Below are 22849 nucleotides of genomic sequence, written 5' to 3'. Positions count from 1 at the left end.
AAAAAAAACAGTTTAAAAGTTGTATTTGCCTCTTGGGAGTAGACCTCAGATTAAAAGTTGAGTAGGTAGGGGTGCCCAGGTGGCTCAGTCAGTTCAGCATCTGACTTCAACTCAGGTCATGATCTCGCAACTTGTGAGTTCGAGCCCCACATGAGGCTCTCTGGTCTCAGCACAGAGCCTGCTTTGGATCCTCTGTCTCCCTCTCTCTGCCCCTCCCCTACTCACTCTCTCTCAAAAATAAATAAAAATTAAAAAATTTTTTTTTTTACCATACAAAGCTTGAGCACTGGGTGTTATATGTAAGTGATGAATCACTAAATTCTACTCCTGAAACCATTCTTTCATTATGTTAACTAACTTGGATTTAAAAAAAAAAAAAAAAGTTGAGTAGGTCACTGTAAGCCAGGGAGCAATATTCTAAAAAAAAAATTTTTTAATGTTTTATTTTGAGAGAGACAGAGAGACACACACAGAGTACAAGTTGGGGAGCGGTAGAGAAAGAGGGAGAGGTCTGAGCTGTCAGCACAAAGCCTGGCATGGGGCTCAAACTCACAAACTCTGAGATCATGACCGGAGCCAAAGTCAGATGCTTAACCAACTGAGCCACTCAGGGAGCAATATTCTAATGTATATACTCTTATTTTAATAAAAATTAAATAATAACATAAAAGAATCTACATAGTACAAGCTTAGGCACAGGAGTCAGAATCCTGGTTCCAGTCACAGTTTTGCTACTTCCTAACAAATTAATCCAAGGAAAGTTATTTAACTCATTGAGCTTCAGTTTCTTCATCTGTAAAATGGAAGTGAAACTCCCTAATTCATAAGGTGGCCATAAGGATTAAAATGAGACAACATGTGAAAGACAGCACCATGCCAGTCACATGCTACCATATACTTTTTTTTAAATGTTTATTTATTTTTGAGAGATTAAGAGAGAGAGCACACGAGCAGGGGAGGGGCAGAGACAGGGAGACAGAGGATATGAAGTAGGCTCTGCACTTCAGGAAACAATATTAGTTTCCTGAGACGCAGAGCTCAAACCCACGAACCGTGAGATCATGACCTGAGCCGAAGTCAGATGCTTAACCAACTGAGCCACCCAGGAGCCCCACATAATATTAATAAATATGTTTCTTGGTACTGTTTTCAATTTGCCTTCATTAAAGTTCAGCAGAATTAACTGGTAAATAAAAACCATTTCAACCTTGCTTTCTAAAGTTTGTTATCAACTTTAATTATTCATATCTGTAAATTTACCTTCCTTTCCTACACTCAAAGAATTTGCAGTCCTTCCTAACTGAACATTACCTCGTCAACAGTTTTACATTGTTTTCAATCTGTTTTGCCTACGGAAGTCATCTCCCTCCTGTATTCCATTTCTCCGCACCCCCTATACTCCTAGTTCTACATGAGAAACCACAAGAAAACTGCTGATGGATATACACCTTCCCCAGCAGTATCTTACTTACTGTCTTATAACTGTGTCCAGCCAAGAAGAATTGGCTTCAGGAACTTTTAAACATGCCAAAGCTGAAGCTTTTATGATGAAGTCATTGACAGAAATTTTGCTTCTCCCTTCTAACATCTGCAAAGACAAGAAACCATTGTATTTTCTTCAATTCTCTTCCTGAAGACTGAAACTATATCACCTGGCAGGGGATGTGAGAGGGGCAAACACAAATGTCCTGAGGTATAAAGGATGAAATGAAACTAAATTTGGTTGTTTCAACTTTTTTAACGTAGGTCTTTTCAGCCATAAGTTTCCCGCTAAGCACTCCTTTAGCTGTGTCCCATAAGTTATGGTATATTAAAAAGGCCGCCTTTTTCACTTATCTCAACAAAATCAAAAGTTGGTTCTTTGAAAAGATCAACAAAATGATAAACGTTTAGCCAGACTGACAAAGAGAAAAAGAAGACTCAAATTCCCAAAATCAGTAATGAAGTAGAGGACATTACTACATGCCCTACAGGAATAAAAAAGATTACTGGTAATACTATGAACACCTATATGCCACAATTAGCTAACTTTGAGAAAAATTCCTAGAAAGACAAAAACTACCAAAACTGAATCAAAAAGAAATAGAACCTCTGAATAGATCTAGAGCTAACAATAAAGAGACTGAATGATAATTTAGAAACTACCCACGTAAGACAGCCTAGATCCAGACGGCTTCCCCAACTGGTGAATTCTGCCAGACATTTAAAGAAGAATTAGTATCAATTCTTCACAAACTCTTCCAAAACAGGGAACACTTCCCCACTCATTCTAGAGGTCAATATTAATCCAATACCAAAACCACACCAAGATATAATAAAAAAACAAAACAACCCAGAAAAAACAAAACTACAGACAAGTATAATTTATGAATACAGATAGCAAAAACTCTCAAAAAACTCTAGCAAACCAAATCCAGCAATACAAGAAAAGGATTATTCACCATGATCAAATGGGATTTGTCCCAGGAATGCAAGGATGGTTTAACATCTGAAAATCATTTAATCTAATAATATCCTAATGGAATATAGGACAAAAATCACACAACCATCTCAAAAGACACAGAAAAAGCAGACAAAATTCAACCACCACTTCATAAAAATTAGGAATAGAAAGGAAGTTCCCCAACCTGATGATAAAAGAGATCTACAAAAGCTCATAGTCATCATCATCATACTTTAGCGGTAAAAGACTTACATCCCCTTAAGATCAAGAACAAAACAGAGACGTCCACTTTACCACTTCCAGTCAACATTTTGCTAGCCAGAGAAGCCAGCCAGAGAAGTTGCCCAAGAAAAGGTATCCAAATTGGAAAGGAAAAAGTACAACTATGTTTGCAGATGACATGATTTTGTATATAGAAAATCCTAAGGAACACACTAAATAAAAAATAAGGTTGTAAGATACAAGATCAATATACAAAAATCAATGGTATTTCTATACAATAGCAGTGAACACGAAATTTATAATAGAATTAAAAAGAATAAAATACACAGGAACAAATTTAACAAAAGAAGTACAAAAACTTACACTCAAAAAATTATAAACATGATTGAAAGAAATGAAAGACCTAAATAAATGCAAAGACACCCCCTGTTCACGGAGTGGGAACACTGTTAAGAAGGCAATACTCCCTAAGTTGATTTATCGATTCCATGAAGTCCCTATCCCTATAGGAAATATCCAAAACAGGCAAATCTAAGATGGAAAGTAGGTAAGAAGTTGTCTAGGGTTGGGGAGGATGAGAGGGGTGGGGTGGGGGCTATGGCTAAGGAGAGAATGGTTTCATTTTGGGGTGATAAGAAGGCTCCAAAATTTATTGTGGAGATGGTCACAGAATTCTGAATATACTAAAAGCCACTGAATTATAAATTTTATATGGGTGAATGGTATTATATGTGCATTATATCCAAATAAAGCTGCTTAAATGAATAAAATATTACATTGGACATATATTTTTCACGCCTGATTTTGAAATAAATTATAAAATAGCTTTAACATTTTGACAATGAAAGTAAGCAATCAACTTTAACCTCTGTGCCAGTTAAAAAGCTCTGTTAATGCTTCATTGCTTCATTCTTTCATGCATCTAATATGTGAGTACTCCGTTCAGACATATAGCTCTAAAGCCCTGGATATAAAGCAGTGAAAAAAATGGGTAAAAATTCTACTCTCAGGGGGCTTACTTTTGTTTTTTAAATGTTTACTTATTTTTGAGAGAGAACGCACGTGCACAAAAGGGAAAAGGACAGAGAGAGAGGGGGACAAAGGATCCAAAACAGGCTCTGTGCTGATAGCACAGAGCACAATGTGGGGTTCAAACTGTCAAACTGAGAGTTTGTGACCCAAGCTGAAGTCAGACGTTTAACCAACTGGGCCACCCAGGTGCCCTGGGGAACTTAACAATCTAAAGGGGCGGATAGATAATAAACATACAGCATGTAAAATAATGTTACATGATAAAGAAAAAAAATAGAGGAAAAGAACTAGAGGGAGAAGTGACCACTCACCCCAATCCTCTTCCCTTAATTTTAGAATAAGGTGACCAGGAAAGACTAGAGAAGGTGATATTGAGTCAGATCCTCACGGTGGTAAAGGAGGAAGCCAGGTAGATGCTAGGGGGTGAATATTCCATGCACAGGGAACAGCAAGTGCAAGGGGCCTCAAGTAGGAGTACACAGGTGGAACGTCGAACAGCAAGGCAACCACTGTTTTTGCAGCAGAGTGAACAAGTGGGAAAAGTAGTAGGAGGTCAGAGAGGCTACAGATAACCTGTGTAAGGCGCTGAATGCTGTTCTAATTGCCCTCAGTGCCACTGGCTTTTACTTTTCACTTCTTTGAAAACATCTTTCATATCCCTCTCCTACTCCATTCTTAATGCAACCGTCTAGTCCAGACCCTTATCATGCTTACAGGACAAGCATAACTAGTCTCTGCCATTAAAGCACACCACTATATATCTATTTAGACTAAACTTACTTAAAATATTGCTATCATCATGTCTAATTCATCAAGGTTTCTTCATGTCTAATTCATCAAGTCCAAATTGTTCTGCTTGTAAACAAGGTCTTCCCTAAACCAACAACTGCATACCCACCCTAGAAAAAGTAGTCTCTCTTCCACATCTGCAATACTTACTTTCTTTCTTGAAAGCATTTTACCTCTATGGTATTCCATCATTAGAATGAACTTTCTACAACTTCTTTGCAATTCAAACACATACTATTCTACATGGCTTAACCAAGTTTTTCTTACACCACTGTGAATTCCCCAACTACTTTTACTGGGTTCCTCCTCTGAATTCCTAGAACACTTAACCCATACAACACAATTTAGCAGACAAAGGACATTACCATAAAGAGATTGATGTACAAATAAGTATTTTTATTTTAATAAAAATTGCCTTCTCTGTTTTTCACATGCATTATCTCAATTAGATTATAAACTGAAACTCATGGAGAAGGACTATACTTTATTCTATCTTCCCAAAAGTGCCTTATACTAAACACTAAATAGGTAATTGGTACTTAACTGCAAACACAGAGTAAATATACTCTTATCTAGCTTATCTTATCTAGCTTCATGGGATCATAGTGACTGAGCTAGGCTACAATGGATCCAAGGCAAAATCAACTTTAAATAATAAGCTTTAATCAAGGATTAGAAAATGAAAATTGTCCAAGATATTCTCTCGGCAAGTTAAAATTATGAAGACACCATTTTCCAACATCAACTGGCATATTGGAACAAAAAATATGGGCAAAAATGTATATGTTTAGTGGGGAAATACAAGCATTTTAGAATTTACAGAGTTGGAATTTCCAGACCTTTTACCTTATTAAGTTCTTTCCGTACCAACAAAACTTCTCCCATATTTACGTCAATGGAAAGGTAATAATGAGGTATGGTTTGCTTAGACTGCATTAACCGCTGTGCAATAACCTAGAATCAAAGACATTAAAATATCACTTGTCTTAAGTGGTTCTTTTCTTTATTACCTAATTCAGGACTCTGTTTGCCCCTTTACTAGCTCCCTGGTAATGCTTACCTCAAGCACTATAACTGGAATACGGAGGACTGCACCGTAACCTGGGCCCCTTCTAGTGGTGTTTAATCAATATAATGTTTGTTTTTCCCAAGTATCTAATTGGCCAAAGCAAACATCTTAAACTAGTCATCTATGATTCCCAACTAAAAAAAGTCTCTGTTAGTGTTTCAAACCATGAATGCAATTAAACAATCAGAGTAAAGACGCCCCCTATGGTGCTGGTTGCAGATTTAGGGTAATATTCTTACGCGACGAATGTTGCTGACTGGGACATCTGTGAAGACACCTGTGGGAACGGGTGCCACTCCTGGACCCGGGGCAGGCACAGCAGCTGCTGGAGCCTATGGGGAAGTAAAAAAGCTCTTAGTAACTGACTCAATCCTGGCATATACAACTGGGGCAAGTCAGTGACTCTACAGATGGCAAAGTACAAATTAGAAGGCTTATAGAAAATAGCTATTTCTATCCCAAGGGAGCAAAAGGGACTCATATTTGTACTGTGCTTACACAACAGTTCTGATTTTAATTTTTATACTTAGAATTCTGTAATCATGTCTTAAGTCCCATTTTTCTTTGTTGAACGATTAGTTTGTCAAAATAATTTTGTAGCTGCAAAATTACCTTCAAGAAAAGCAATCAAAGCATTCTTAAACTGAAAGAGGTAGACATAAACATAAACAAGGTAATTATTTTTCTGGACAGTGTTAAAAAACAATGACAAATCTTTCATTTTAAAACAAACATCTAAATAACTAAATCATTTTCCTTACTTTTAGCTAATAATCTTAACAATTTAAACCACCTAAACACTAGTTGATTGGTTATGTGGATTTAATCCCTGTGTGGAATAATTAACCACATAAAATTCAAACTCTATTCAACCAACTTGTAAGCATGCTTTTAAAAACAGAGCCAGTCAGGGATGCCTGGGTGGCTCAGCCAGTTAAGCATCCGACTATAGTTCAGGTCATGATCTCACGGTTTGTGGGTTGGAGCCCCGTGTGGGGTTCTGTGCTGACAGCTCAGAGTCTGGAGCCTGCTTCAGATTCTGCTTCCATCTCTCTCTGCCCCTCCCCCACGCTCGCTCGGTCTCAAAAATAAATAAAACGTTAAAAAAAAAAAAAAAATCAAAATAGGGCCTGAGTGAGAAGGAGGGTTTGTTAGGAAAAATTGAGTACCACTGGAAAAAAAAATTGGAATGCGTGTCAAGGTAGCATTATCATCTTTCCTTTTTTTTTCCTTTTTAATGTTTGTTTATTTTTGAGAGAGAGTGCACACGATCAGGGGAGGGGCAGAGTGAGAAGGGGACAGAGGATCTGAAGCAGGCTCTGGAGTAAAAGCAGTGAGCTCAACGCGGGGCTCGAACTCGTGAACTGTGAGATCATACCTGAGCTGAAGTTGGACGCTCAACCGAATGAGCCACCCAGGCAGGCGCCCCTCATCTTTCCTTGTGAATGCTGAATGATAGCACATTCATATCTATATAGTGCTAGCCAGTGAAATTAGGCAAAACACAATTCTGGTCAAGCTATTTCATTCATAAATAATGTATGAAAAGGTCTAACAGGTTGGACAAAACATTTTGCAGGAACAAAGTGCCAAAAAAAAAAAAAGCCAAATGTAACTCACAGGAGCAGCTTTAGTAGGCACAAAAGAGTCGATATCCTTCTTGATGATTCTGCCTTCTGGTCCCGTCCCTGGAAGAGATGCATAAATATCACACATGTGACAGCACACCACTGGTTCCTCTGGGATATCGACACTGTGATCCTGAAGTGCAAGTTCCTAAGGGTTCTCTACCAAAGACCCTCTGAAGTGGTCACTGCTCTACTCCTGCACCTTAAAGTTCTCTCTAGAAACAATAGCAGTTTTTATGCAATTATTAATTTTGATTCACAGAGTGCTCTTGTTTGAGCTGTAGCCGTTCTTTTCTTAATTACTACAGCAAATGCTCTGTTAGGCGAATGTGATAACCGCCACACTATGGAAACCCTGTGGCAGCAAATGCTCTTTGTTAAGTATTTCTCTTTCAGAGTTTTGTATCAGTTGTTCTTCATTTTTTCATGTCCTTTACTTTTAAATTGGGAAATACTGGCATATGACTAATGCTGAATACAATTTATACCTCCAAAACAAAGTCTAGCTGCCTCTTCTCCTAGGCAGCTCCAAAAAAACCCTTTCTGAATCTTGAAATGGATCTTGTTTGAGTTCTAGATTCGTTTGATCGTAAAGAATTCCCTTTGTACAGAGTCGACAGGACAACTATTTCAGATAATTTTTTCACCCCAAAATAGCTTGAATAACTCTCAGCTGCAATGATCTTATCTCTAGAATTGTTTCTTCCTCGTGTGGGCTCCATCACTCACAGCTCTGTCACACTTGCCAAGGCTCTAACCTGGCCTATGTCAGAGGCCTGGGAGTGAAGTGTGTGCAATGTCACACGTGAGGAAAAATCTTTAAAATCCTCTCACAACAGGCCGAGTTTTATTTTCACTCAATTTCCTTGCTCCGCCCATCCACAACCAATCAGCTTTAACTTTAGACCCAGATTCCTGAACCTTAATTCTAAGGAGATTCATATTTAGTTATTTAAAATACCTTTTATACTGGCCCACTTCTAGAAAAAATTTGGTCAAATTGATTCATCTTCCCCCAAGGCAGACTTTTAAAAGGATTCTTGTTGTACGCAGTTCGTCCCAACTCCTTTCCTTCATTATGAAAAATGAGTTGGCTAGGATTGTGCTTATCCTCACCCGGAGCTCTAGAACAGAGGTAGCAGTACCCCTATTAGATTCTCCTCTTTTATAAAAGACAGAACCCATAACCTCCCATTACCACCAAGGCTGATCTGGACACCACAGCCCCTTGAGAGGAGGAGACCTACAGAATCACCTGCCTTTGGTTGGGCTTCAGCCACCCTCAAGAAATTCCCATTAGGAGTCAGCTGAAATCTTTTAAATGTTTCTGTCCATCTCTCTACAGAGGCACAACAGGCCATCATAAAGCAATATGGTATAAAGGGAAGAACACCGGGCTAGGAGGAAAAATGCAGGGCTGTGTCAGATAAAAATTAGACACAGCCTCTGTGCTGGTCTTTTTAGTCTCATCTATAGGACACAGGTTATAATGCCGGCCGCTGCTCAAAGGAATGTGTGAGCACTGAAGATCAAATGGAATAGTGATGTGAAAGTGCTTTGCCTCAAAGAAATAGAAAACAAACATGGGGACCTGGGAGACAAATCAAACTTGGACACTAGGGTTTAGGCTTTAAAACGGTTTCTGTCTGGGACACCTGGGTGGTGTCTGTCAGCACAGAGCCTACTTGGGACTCTCTCTCCTTCCACCCCTCCCCTGAGCATGTATACGCGCTCTCTCTCAAAACAAATAAAAATAAACGTAAAAAAGTTTCTCCCCAAATGATTACAAGTAGTCATATTTGCTAAGTCATTTGTCCCTCAAGAAGGGGGGGGGTGGGGGGGGGACTCGAAATTGAGTTCAACAGTTCACAGCCAAGGATTTAAATAACCATGCCTTCTTACTGAAATCTCTATCAAATAAATACTCTTAACAGCAAGATTTGGAGCTTCTGGGTTGGTGAACACATCAATGTGCTAGGAGGGCAGTCCTCCGAGCGAGGGCATGCAAGCTTTGCACCCCCCCACCACAAACCACTCCTCGTCCTATGCATCTCTTCTACTGACTGCCCCTGCACATCCTTTACAGTAAACCAGTAACAGTTAAGTACAGTGCTTTCCTGAGTTCTGTGAGTCGTTCTAGTGAATTTTCATACCTAAAGTGGGGTCTTGGGAAGTCCTGACTTACAGCCAGTAGGTCTGAAGTATGGGTAGTCCCTGGGACCTGTAACTGGCATCAGAAGTGGGGCTGTCTTGTGGGGCTGAGCCCTCAAGCCTGGGGGGCCCGATGCTAACTCTGGATAGTGTCAGAACAGGATTGAAGTGTTGGATACCCAAATGGTGGCAGAGAATGGATTGTTGGTGTGGAAAAAAAACATACATTTGATGACAGATAGGTATCAGAAAACCCCACGCAATCACTGATCCTCTCAGCTCACTTATTCTAGACCATTCCTTCCTACTGCAAAATTTCTTCAGTCTCACCAAGACCCCCCACTCCACTGACTTGACCGCTCCCATCATCTACCATCTCCCTATCCCCTACACTTCCTCACCCAGGAATGGGTGGGTCACGGTTATAGTCACTCCCTGGTCAAAATCTAAAATGTCTGCCGGCTCAAGGGAAACAAAAGCAAATATGAACTACTAGGACCTCATCAAGATAAAAAGCTGCTGCACAACAAAAGAAACAACAAAACTAAAAGGCAAGTATGGAATGGGAGAAGACATCTGCCAATGACATCTGATAAAGGGTTAGTATCCAAAATCTATAAAGAGGTTATCAAACTCAACACTCAAAAAAATAAATAATCCAGTTAAGAAATGGGCAGAAGAGAGGAGCCTGGGTGGCGCAGTCAGTTAAGTGTCCAACTCTTGGTTTCGGATCCAGTCACGATGTCACAGCTCGTGGATTTAAGCCCCACGTCGGGCTCTGCGCTGGCAGTGTGGAGCCTACTTGGGATGCGCTCTCTCTCTCTTTCTCTCTCTGACCTTCCCCGGCTCATGCTCTCTCTCTTTCAAAATAATAAAAGAAAAAAGAAAAGGGCAGAAGACATGAACGGACATTTGTCCAAAGAAGATATCCAGATGGCCAAGAGAGACGATGCTCAACATCACTCATCATTAAGAAAATACAAAGCAAAACCACAATGAGATACCACCTCACACCTGTCAGAATAGCTAAAATTAACAACAAAAGAAACAACAGGTGTTGGCAAGGATGTGGAGAAAGGGGAACCCTCTTACACTGTTGGTGGAAATGCAAACTGGTGTAGCCACTCTGGAGGAATATGGAGGTTCCTGAAAAAGTTAAATAGAATTACCCTATAATCCAGCAATTGTACTACTAGGTATTTACCCAAAGGATACAAAAATACTGATTCGAAGGGGCACATGCCCTCTGATGTTTATAGCAGCACTACGGACAATAGCCAAACTATGGAAAGAGTCCAAATGTCCATCGACTGATGAAGATATAGTATATACATAAATGGCGTATCACTCAGCAATCAAAAAGAATGAAATCTTGCCATTTGCAACAACGTGGATGGAGCTACAGTGCATTTTGATAAACAGAACAAGTCAGTCAGAGAAAAACGAATACCATATGATTTCACTCATATGTGGAATTTAAGAAACAAAACAGATGAACACAGAGGAAGGGGGAAAAAAAGAGGAAAGCAAACCATAAGAGACTCTTAACTATAGAGAACAAACTGTGGGTTGATGGAGAGAGGTGGCCATGGGATAGGCTAAATGCAAGATGAGTATTAAGGACAGCACTTGTTGGGATGAGCACGGGTATTATATGTAAGTGATATAATCATTAAATTTTACACCTGAAACCAACTTTACCGTGTATGTTAACTAACTAGAATTTAAATAAAAACTTGAAAAAAAAGGTGTGCCTTCTCAGTGCCAGCATCAGAGTAGCTTAATGCTGTTGGGGACAAAAAAAGTACACACTTAGGTGACTGATTATACTCTAAATTCAGAGCCACAAACCTGAAATAGACACATAAACTGCCCAGAAACTAAGTTATATTTCCTTCGAATTCACTTTCCCTGAGAATACTACCTAACAAATTCTCTAACTGCAAACCTCCCCATACTCAGTCTCCAGCCGATACCTTCACTTCAGACTTTCTTGATCAAACTGCAGCAATCAGAGTTATTCTCCTCGTCCTCCACCACCAAGCCTATAAATCCACCCCATATTCTCCTCTCTCCTATAAAAATAACACAAAATGTCCTTAATTCCTATCAAAAGCCAATCCTTTCCTTCCTACATTTTCAAAAACTGTTTCTTGCCAAATTATTCTGCCCTTTCCTCACCATCTATTTATCCCTTTCTATCAGACCACTAATTCTCACCAACACAATTTTGCCCCCCGGGGGACATGTGGCAATGTCTGAAGTTGTTTTCTGTTGTTACAAGTAGGCGATGCTACTATGACATAGTGGGTAGAAGCCTAAGTTGTTACTGAGCATCCTACAAAACACAAGACACCTCCCTCCCTCAAACAAAAATTATCTGGTCAAAAATATCAACTCTGCCACAGCTGAGAAACTCCGTACTAGACCTCTTCTACTATCACTCACTCTCAAAAGCCCTCTCTTGAGACCATATTCTCCTAAGCTACGTCCTATTTCTATGCCTTCCTTCATAGTGAAGCTTCTTAAATGACTTGTCCACAAAGCTATCTCCACTTCTCCATCCATATTCTACTTTTCAGCTTACTCAGACTTCCACCACACCTTTCTTTTGAAGTAACTGTTGTCAAGTCCCCATGTACCATCCTTGACTAAGTTCTGTTGATTCTGTCAAAAATGTATCTTGAAGCTGTCCATTTCTTTCCATTTTCACTGTCACCATGCTGGAAAAGTCACCACTGTCAGCTCCAGCAAAAGCTTCTTAACAGGGACCTTGGCTTTCACTTGACCCATCTGCATAAAGCAGCTAAAATGATCTTTTAAAAATACTTCCCTATTGGAGCGCCTGGGTGGCTCAGTTGGTTGAGTGCCCAATTCTTGATTTCAGCTCAGGACTTGATTCTGAGGTTGTGGGATCGAGCCCCATGTCAGGCTCTGTGCTGAGCATGGAGCCTGCTTAGGATTCTTTCTGTTTCTCCCTCTGCCCCTCTGTCCTGCTCCACTCTCTCTAAAATTAAAACACACACACACACACACACACACACACACACACACACACACACAGAAACCAAAAAACCTATCCTTATTTTAATCTTGTAGTGGCTTCCTACTATGCTTTAATAAAATTCAAATTATACAATGACCCATAAAGTGCTCCTGCTTCTCGCCCCTGTACTTCTTTCCAACCTCACCTCCTTCCACTAAACCCTCTGCTCACTATGCTCCATGAACACTGGCCTCCTCTATGTTCCTCAGACGTGCCAAGCTCTCTCCCACTTCAGATGGGTACTACTGGTCTCTCTGTGCCCAGTTCTTCACATGGTTGGCTCACAGCTGACTCCTCATCTTTCAGGTCGTATCAAATTTCACCTCATCAGAAAGACCTTTCCCAACCACCATGTCTAAAAGCAGTCATGACTGCACATATATTCACCTTGTCACTCAATAGTGTATCACTTGGTTTCTTTCTTGGCATTCATCTTATGTAATAATAACAGGTTATTTTCATTTTTACAGCTAATATCTCTATATGCTGTCTATGTGCAGGCACTCTTTGTTAATTTAGTTAATCCTCAAAACCTGTAAGCCATTATTTTTATACAGAAATGAAGAAACCGAAACATAAAAGGTCATAAAGCTAGAGTACAGCAGAGCCAGGATTCGAACGTGAGCATTCCAGCTCTGGAGCCCATACTCCTAACTACTAAGCTGCATTCCCTTTCTGTTCATTTAACTCTTTATTGTTGGTAATACAGGCATCTGAAACTGAAATCTTGTCTGTCTCATGATCAAGTGTTCGATGCACAGACAACACTCGATGAATTTTATTTTTTTTTATTTTTTTTTTTTAATTTTTTTTTTTCAACGTTTATTTATTTTTGGGACAGAGAGAGACAGAGCATGAACGGGGGAGGGGCAGAGAGAGAGGGAGACACAGAATCGGAAACAGGCTCCAGGCTCTGAGCCATCAGCCCAGAGCCTGATGCGGGGCTCGAACTCCCGGACCGCGAGATCGTGACCTGGCTGAAGTCGGACGCTTAACCGACTGCGCCACCCAGGCGCCCCAACACTCGATGAATTTTAAATACTGGTAAATGAATCACCTAACTCTAATTGCCTGATAAGAACATGGGGATTTCCCCACTCAGATCTTGTGTATGGCAGCCAATGTTGCTAAGTACCTCATAAACAGTCCTTCTTCACTTGTCTAAATTCTTCAGATATAATTATTAATCCAGCCCCTCCTCCCCTTAAAATCGATTCCAACTTACTTTGCTAATTCTAGTCCCAAATAACATAAAAAAGTGGCCATATGCCATTGAAACAACATGAAGACAGAAAAAAGCATCTTAAAATATTATAAAAATCCTCTGAGGTCCAAAAAATTTACAACATTCTATTCTTATTCTTTGGGGACTGGCTTGCCTTCCAAGCATGAAACAAAAGCCAGCAGACAGATGATAACCAGCACTGAATGCCCACAGCCAGACAACTGGGAAAATAACCAGTATCTAGACTCAAACTGCAACTTTACTACTTAACATAAAGGGAGATCCCTGAAGAGTATCTTCTTGGGGCACCTGGGTGGCTCAGTCAGTTAAGCGTCTGACTTCAGCTCAGGTCACGATCTCACAGTCTGTGAGTTCGAGCCCCGCGTCAGGCTGAGTGCTGACAGCTCAGATCCTGGAGCCTGCCTTGAATTCTGTGTCTCCCTCTCTCTCTGTCCCTCCCCTGCTCATGCTCTCTCTCTCTCTCTCTCTCTCTCTCCTTCAAAAATAAATAAAAATTAAAAAAAAAAAAAGAGTATCTTCTTATCCAAAAAATGGTGAATGAGAATTCTTATTTCAAGAAAAGAAGTGCTAAATGTGGTAATTCAGTGACTAGCTCATAGCAGAAGCCATCAAACCAGGCTTCAGGATTAGTAATTTCCACTTTGTTCAAGTACACTAATTACCTTACATTTAATTTTAGCTCAAAGACATTTATTTAAATGCCAGGCAATAATATTAATATGAACAGAACTAACATTTGTTGAGTACCTATTATACTCTAGATATTGTCTTAAGGCCTTTGCCTGTTTTAACGTACACATTATTTCAGATTTACAGATGGAAGAGCAGATGGTTTAAGTAATTCATCTATAGACATACACAAGTAATTCATCGAAAGCCATATTACACAGAAGATGATAGAGCCAGGAGTAAACCCCAGATGGTCTGATTCAAGACCCCATACTCTTACCACGAAGCTATACTTTCTCTTTGGGGAGAGAAAGATAGGAGTAAGACATTTCCCTTTGCCCTCAAGGAGCTTTAGTTTAGTTTTATATGAATTCTATTATTCAAAGTCATTTCAAATCACCCCAGGTTTAGGTTTTGTTCACTAACAGAGACTTCTTAATACAAGGTCAAGTCATAAAATTCAACTTTGCTGCACAAGCACATTATACTTTCACCAACAATTAAGTAGTTCCCAAGAACCAAGAAAGAAAAAGGCTATCTATACTATATAGGTAGATCCTAAATAGACTGAATACAGCACAAGTTTCCCTATCTGTGGTGGCAACAAAGGAGATTATTTCACTCTCTCATCCTTGTCCCCACTGTTCCACGTAAGATGACTGTATAGTTGTACTCGCCAGTCTTAAGAAGGAAACTCAAGTGAGTTTTATCTTAACAACCCCATTCCACAGAGACAGACTTACCTTTTACCTGTGTAAGGTCAATCCCTTTCTCTGCTGCCAATTTCTTTGCAAGAGGACTAACGAACAACCTTCCCTTTGGTCCAGCAGGAGTAGTAGGGCGGGTGGCTGAAGGTGTAGGGGCTACAGGTTGGGGAGTTGGAGGAACAGGGGCCACCTTTTGAAAAAAGTTAATTGTTAATTCACCACTGCAAAGGCTGGTCTGAAAGATAAGGACTTTACATTTTATTGAGAAGTCAAGATATATTAAGTAACTTTTATCTTTCTCTCAAAGATCATAATGCACATTTCCCCTGCTTAACCAACTTAATATAACAATATGAAGAGGAACAACAATACCTTATGTCAAAGACAGTACCAAGTTATCTTTGTGATAACATGGAGAGGCAGGAAATTTAATACTGTTATCCAGTATATAATATCTTCATAGGCTTTCTGCACTTTACTCTCTTGCTGCTTCTTATTCTCATTTTCTTACATGACCAACATGGATTTTGTTTTCAGTTAACGTCATTTCAAACTAATAAATTATGCTGGAAGGTTCCCTGTTGAAAATATCTTAATAAACCAGCACCACTACTTGCCAGCTCCCCACAAACGTAGGGCAGTAAGAAATCAAGTTTCCTTTGACAAAAATATTGTACGTAATCTAAACTCACATGATTCTAACATCTACAGAAGGCTGGTGATAATGTTGTCTATGCCTGGACTTCACACAAATACATAATAGACATGTAGTATATAATGTAGAGCATATAGCAACAAGACTAAATTCTAAGCAAAACAAGCCATGCTACATCAAGGTTCTAATGTATTATAAAGAGAAACCTGACCCACTATCATAAGCAAATACCAAGAGTACTGACAGTAACAAAGATTAGTTGACCCTCCAACGACATGAGTCTGAACTACACAGGCGCACTTACACATGGATTTTTATGGTATGGGACTGTAAATGTGTTTTCTCTCCTTTATGATTTTAATAACATCTTCTTTCTCTAGTGTGCCTTAAGAATACAGCATACAATCTATATAATATACTAAATATATGTTAATGGACTGTCTACGTTGTTGGTTAAGGCTTCTGGTCAATAGCAGGCTTAGCAGTTAAATTTGGGGGGAATCCAAAGTTAGACACGGATTTGCAAGGGCGCAGTTAGTGCCCCAGTCCCTGTGTTGTTCATGAGTCAACAATATATAATAAATTCTACAGAAACTGGGGAATGAAGTATTAACTTCCATATACATATCTACACCTAAAGCATAAAAAGAACATGTCATCTCAGCTTTGTTCTCAGCAGACCTCATGACAGTAGGAAAAAAGAAACAGACACAGGTCAAACAACTATTAGGTGGGCAGTGCAGTGCCACATACCTGTAGATCTCCACAAATGCTCACTATGTCCATCTTTTTTTGTTTTTCTTTTTCAGATTTCTTTTTTTTTTTTAAGTAACCTCTATACCTAACATGGGGCTTGGATTCACAACCCCGAGATCAAGTCACGCGCTCCTCCAACTGAGCCAGCCAGGTGCCCCTAACTATCTCCTTCTTTATTTGTAGAGTCTTAAGGCGGGAAGGAACCTAGGATATTATCCAGTCTAATCCCTTAATTTAGAGATGAACAAGGTAATGTTTCCTCAATTCTAGAAGCATACGTACCGGGGGTGGAGGAGATGGTGGTGCTTGTGGTTTTAAATCAGTTACTTCAGTTGGCCTATAGTCAGCAAATGCTGGTATATCTTCCTCTTTTTCTACAATGATACAGAGTGGGGTTCCTAGAGGGACATCTCTTGTGCCTTCAGGGATCAGGATTTTTGCCAGGTAACCCTCTTCCTGTACTTCAAAACCTTGAATAGAAAGAAAAACCATTATGGAACTTAAGGGACTCCACTATCTCACCAAACTCAAAGCAGTTTTAAGTAAAAAGCTCTTCTCCTTCAAGCAAGCTACCCAACCTTTGGTGAGCTACTCTACCTCTCTATGTCACAGCTCCTTCAACTACAAAATGGGGTAACAATAATACCTACCTCACAGGGACATTATAAGAATTAATTCCAAGAACCTAGAAACAGTACCTGGTACAAAGTAAATACTAAATAAATAGCTGTTAAATAACACTCTGAGAGATTACAGACAGTAGTTAATTCTGAATATTTTTCTAAAACATCTCTAAGGGAAGCCCCTACACAGACCCATAAGACCCCAAGCTGGCATCAACTGTACCAGCATGACCTCAGCTGTACTGCTAAAAATAAGAACCACATGGATGTTAAATTAAGGAACTACTAGGTTTGACAGTGATGTGGGATAAATCATGCCCCTAAAAGCACCTTTGGAGTTTTTCAAAGAGATTATATTGGGTATTCAACTATTCCAATGTAAAGAATATGGTATTACTAGGGTTTCTAAGGAATTTACAACTTAACATTTTATTCAGATACTGCTCTTGGAAAGAACTCCAATGTGAAGTGTTTCAAGAGTAAAAACTAAAAGAAGCCATCGCACAGAACAATTTTTGCCTTGCAGATCTGGGCTTTCTGTTGTGTTGTGCCTCTCCCTGATGAACACATCTTTGACGAATCTTTCCCTTCTCCAGTTAAGCATTAATATCCGATAAGAGATTAAAAAAAAAAAAAAAAGACTTCAGGGCCACAATAGAGTTGGACCAAGGTAATACTTCTCCAGTGCCTAGAGTCTCTAGAATACTATCTCCATAGCTATACTGGTATTCAAGTTAAAATGCAAAGCTCATCTATTGTTACCAAGATGTTTGTTTATTTCTTTTTCACAAACAGAATCCTTTCTTCTAATAAAATCTTCTGGGAGGAATACAATATACAAAAGGATAAAAAAGTGGTTGCCCTGGTGGAAGTTGGGAAAAGGGGCAGGGCACAACAAAGTCCTGTCATGAAGTCTCCTTGCCCCAAGGTACCATCAAGGACTCAGGGGGTTGGAAGAACACATTCTAAAAACCACCATTGCAGAGGATGCCCAGAATCTCCCACTGCATCTTTGAGGACTGGACAGGAAATAGATTCATCTACTAATTATCTGTAAATACCATCACAAATATGCAATTGTCTAGGTGGGTTTTGTTCTGAGCATAACAATGAAGCAGAAAGGGAATACATGGAAATGTGACATGATACCCAAACAGGTATATAAACACTTTATCAGTCATTCTCAAACTATGAAACCAATCCAAACCCTGGTTTTAGTTTTTTCTCACAGTCATCTTAAATTCTTTGGTATTTTCCTGCCTTAGAAGTACTTTTCTCATGTTTCTTCTTTTTTCCCTTGCCCAGTTTAGAGAATGGCGGTTCTGATGTAGCTTCTTAGCAACATAAGAATGTTAAGAAGCAAACTCTAACCTAAAAGTAATCTCTAAGTTGACATATCCTTGATTCATTTAGAGTGTGGTGTGGAACTGACAAATCCCACTACATACGCTTCTGTTATGACATATTCTGTTCCAGGAAATGAATCCCCAAAATTAAAATTTTTCATGTTATCACTCACTCATTATAGGATAGGACGGCAATCCTCTTCCCTCATTGGAAAACTCAGTGCCTCAACCATTAAGAGCTGAAGAAATCTCACCTATAGTGGCCTTGTCAGTCTCTATCTCTGCCAATAAATCTCCTTCACTTAGCTTCTCACCCACTTTTTTTTCCCATCTCTGAACTGTGCCCATGGTCATGGTGGGAGAGAGGGCAGGAAGAACCACCTGCAGAAATAAACACACATTACTGCTTAATACGAGGAAGACTTGGAAACAATGGCACTCAAGCAAGCTTCAATAGCTTTATGGAATGATAGTGACTCTGATGATCCAAATTCCCATCTGTCTAATGCCTTCCTAAAGTAAAAGTTCAATGCCTCAATGTCCCACCAGTTAAATCATCCTTCAAATCTCAAGCTTTACATTATCACTCATACTTTGATTCCTCCCCTTCCAAAGTTAAAAGCAATGGGTATACATGAAAGATTTCTTCCTAGATAGTCAAAATTAATTCAATTACATCTCTAAACACAGAATATCTTTTCTTCTTTTTTATTACATAGGTTAAGCTAGAATTTTTCATTTCCACAGAATGACCTTGGTCTAGAGTATTTCATTAAAATTTTGCTGTGCTCTGTATGAGCATATATCCTTTTACTCAGAGGAAACTTCATTCTCCCAAACTTCCGGATACCTTACCAAGATAAAAAAAAGAATATTATGAAAAATTATATACCAACAAACTGAACAACTGAGAAGAAATGGATAAATTACTAGAAACATATAACTTTCCAAAATTGAACTGGGAAGAAACTGAAAACTTGAGCAGACCAATCACTAGCACTGAAACTGAACCCAAAACTCCCAACAAACAAAAGTCCACAGATGGCTTCACAGATAAATTCTACCAAACATTTAAAGAAGAGTTAATACCAGGACACCTGGGTGGCTTAGTTGGTTAAGCATCTGACTCCTGATTTTAGCTCAGGTCATGATCTCACAGTTCGTGGGATCGAGCCCAATTTCAGGCTCTGCACTGACAGTGTGGACCCTGCTTGGGATTCTCTCCCTCTCTCTCTCTCCCTCCCTCCCTCCCTCCCTCTTGCCCCTTGCCTGCTTGTGCACACACATGCTCTCATTCTCAAAATAAGTAAACTTGAAAAAAATAAAGAGGAGTTAATACCTAGTCTGCTCAACTATTCCAAAAAATAAAAGAGGAAGAAAAACTTCCAAATTCATTCTACAAGGCCAGCACTACCCTGATACCTAAACCACCAAAAAAAAAAAAAAACAAAAAAAAAAAAAAACCAAAAAAAAAAAACTACAGCCAATATCTGATAAACATAGATGCAAAACTCCTTAACAAAATATTAGCAAACTGAATCCAACAATACATTCAAAAAAAATTCATTCACCACGATCAAAGAGATTTATTCCAGGGATGCAAGAATGATTCAATATTTACAAATCAATGTGACAGATCACATTAATAACAAAAAGGATAAAAACCATATGATCATTTTGACAGATGCAGAAAAAGAACATGACAAAGTACAATACCCATTCATGATAAAAACCTTCAGCAAAGTAGGTTTAGAGGGAACATACCTCAACATAGTAAAGGCCATATATGACAAACCTACAGCTAATATCACCTTCAATGGTGAAAAACTGAGAGCTTTCCTTCTAAGATCAAGAAGAAGACAAGGATGTCTACTCTCACTTTTATTCAACATAATACTGGAAGTCCTAGCCACAAGCAAACAAGAAAAAGAAACAAAAGGTATCCAAATTGGTAAGGAAGAAGTAAAACTTTCACTCTTTGCAGGAAAAATAAATAAAAGAACTGTTCTTACAACAGTGACTTCCGCCCCAATAAAATCTAAACATCAGATTGGCTGACCTAAATGAAAAAGTGCTTTGACATTCGTATGGCTTGTGTGTCCACTGAATTTGGACGCTTTACTCCGTTATTATGGGTTTTGTTTGCTTCCTCTCAACACCAGGATTATGCTGAGAGAAAAATCATTTCAAATAAAGCCTCAGGAAGGCACGAAAAAGAAGAAACACAAACTTAGAATGCTAATTACAAACTTTTTTAAAAATGTTTTTTTCTGTTCAGAAGTTGTCATCTCCACCTACTTCTTAAAAACTAGTGAGGCCAATAATCTCTACACAGTACCTTAAAGGATAATTAAGACACAACTGTAACACTTTGCACACAAAGCTACACACAGAAAATGGAGAAAAATGAGTGAGTCTCATGTAGTGAGAGACAGTTTGCTAAACAGGATGAAATAAATGTGTGAACTGAACATCGCACAAAACGTCACCACACAAAACGTCTATTAACAACAGACCACGGAGAAGAACATCATGCCCAAAAAAGAAAATGATTCCTATACAGAAATTTCTACAAATACACTAGGTGAAAGAAAAGTTTTAGTTTTAAACCTTCAGAAAAAGGCCAGCTGCTTTTTTACCCATTTCCAATATTCAAAACACAAATATACATGGGATAACCCTAGTATCTAATAAACTGCTTTAGTCTCTTAGAAACAGATTTAACAGAACCAACAGTGATCACTATTTATTCCCTTCAGCTCTTTTGCAATGTTATTATATGTTTATTTTACACTGACTCTTTATTGTCAGTTTCCTCATTTATTAATATTACTGGACTACTTCACCCACTCTTAGAAAAAAACACCATATGTCAAAGAAAAACATCAACTGATGACTTTTATTCGATAGATAACGTGTGAGGCCTACTAAACACTCTATAATGTTCTTGAACGAACACTGCCAAGAGCTACCTTGTCTACCACGTGGAGGTTGGGAAAGGTTAAAGGAATTGTCCTAGTTCATATACCTGGAAATAACAGCTAGGAGTAAAACTCAATTTTCATGTTTCAATCTCAACTTACTTTCAAATGACAAGAGCTAGCCATATTTAACACCAGTGTCCAGAATGGGATAGCCATCGATGAAAAATAATGAACAATAAATTTTCTAGAGCAAACACCCAGAGGCTGAGGCTCACCTGCATGTGAGTGGGATAGGAGCTACCAGGAGCCTGAGCAGAAGGTGTGGGTGGTGAAGCAGGGGCAGCGGGGGTTGGTGCTGCGGCTGCTTGCGGGGTAGGTGCTGCCGCGGAATCCAGTGTGTAATTTTTAAAGGCCTCAATATCCTCAGGCCTAAGGAAGAGAAGGAATGCGTAAATACAGGGAGTTATAAGGCAAATTTAGCTCCTAGAAAAGTACACTTAGAAACCTTTAACTCCTATTTTCTCAATTCTGGGTTAAAATACTCCACCAAGCATATAAGTTCCACAAATTACCAAAGTACTACTCACTTCTCAACTGTGATGCAGATGATTGCTCCAACTGGAACATCTCTGGTACCTTCAGCCACAAGTATCTTTGCCATGTAACACTCCTCCAGGCTCTCAAATCCAACAGTGGCCTTATCAGTTTCGACCTTTTAACACAAAGCAGGAGCTTAAGCTCGTGCTACCAGTATGAAATTTATTAGATTGTGCCTAGAATCACACAGTTCAACAGTCTGGTGAAGATGTGAAGATAAAGCCTCTATTATAGATCTGAAAGGAATTATTTAAAAAAAAAAACACCTTAGCTAAAAATCAGTCTGGCTAGTTGCTGACAGCATCTCTAATCAACCTTCTCTAATATCAGGTTGTAAAAACCATCTAAGTTTCTTAAGCAAAAAGAATAAGTACCTATCCGGAAAGCGAACACTCAGCGTAGCTAAGCCAGTTCCTTCTGACTCATTTCCATATTTTAAACAACTTACCTCTGCAATTAGTTCACCCTCATTGATTTTTTCCCCTTCCTTTTTTTCCCAACGGGCTATGGTGCCTGCCTGCATTGTGGGGGAAAGAGAGGGCAATGGAACCTGGAGGAAAAAAGGAGAAACAATAAATTTTAAAAATGTTATCTCTCAGTCTGGTTTAATATCTCATTCAATTTTACTTAATGCGAAGAGTGTACTGAGTCTCATCTCATGCCGGGCACTGGGGACAGAAAGGGAGTTCCTGCCACCAGTTCTCCAGTGACAGGGTTCCTGCTCCACAATCCTGTGGGACTGACAGAGCACCTAATTCAGCAGACACTGCACAAACAGCTTCAGGTTTGGAACCCTTCTTTCAATGGACTAGATCAGGAGAGGGAAGCCTGGAATTCTTTCCCTTCAATAGAATAAACAGATCAGAAAGATAAGCTCAACAGCCAGAGCAAAGCTGGGTATTGGAGAACGGACAAATGATACATACTAGGAACGGGGTGGAGGATC

At 39.2% G+C, this 22849-nt stretch overlaps 1 protein-coding gene across 1 annotated transcript in view; it reads right to left on the bottom strand.

Annotated features, from left to right (window-relative positions):
* Positions 1 to 22849, bottom strand: part of DLAT (dihydrolipoamide S-acetyltransferase) — a 29385-nt gene that overhangs the window by 6006 nt on the left and 530 nt on the right. The window contains exons 2-11 of the mRNA XM_045482793.1: positions 22352 to 22453; positions 21894 to 22018; positions 21582 to 21735; positions 18637 to 18763; positions 16696 to 16883; positions 15039 to 15192; positions 7176 to 7243; positions 5795 to 5887; positions 5333 to 5440; positions 1473 to 1588 (exon numbers count right to left, since the gene is read on the bottom strand). Of these exons, the coding sequence (XP_045338749.1) occupies positions 1473 to 1588; positions 5333 to 5440; positions 5795 to 5887; positions 7176 to 7243; positions 15039 to 15192; positions 16696 to 16883; positions 18637 to 18763; positions 21582 to 21735; positions 21894 to 22018; positions 22352 to 22453 (1235 nt within the window). The remainder of the gene's footprint in view (positions 1 to 1472; positions 1589 to 5332; positions 5441 to 5794; positions 5888 to 7175; positions 7244 to 15038; positions 15193 to 16695; positions 16884 to 18636; positions 18764 to 21581; positions 21736 to 21893; positions 22019 to 22351; positions 22454 to 22849) is intronic.

This window comes from Leopardus geoffroyi, chromosome D1 (assembly GCF_018350155.1).
Source record: "Leopardus geoffroyi isolate Oge1 chromosome D1, O.geoffroyi_Oge1_pat1.0, whole genome shotgun sequence".
Lineage (NCBI taxonomy): Eukaryota > Metazoa > Chordata > Mammalia > Carnivora > Felidae > Leopardus > Leopardus geoffroyi.
Note: the sequence above shows the minus strand (reverse complement) of the source record. Positions and strands in the feature narration are given on the sequence as shown.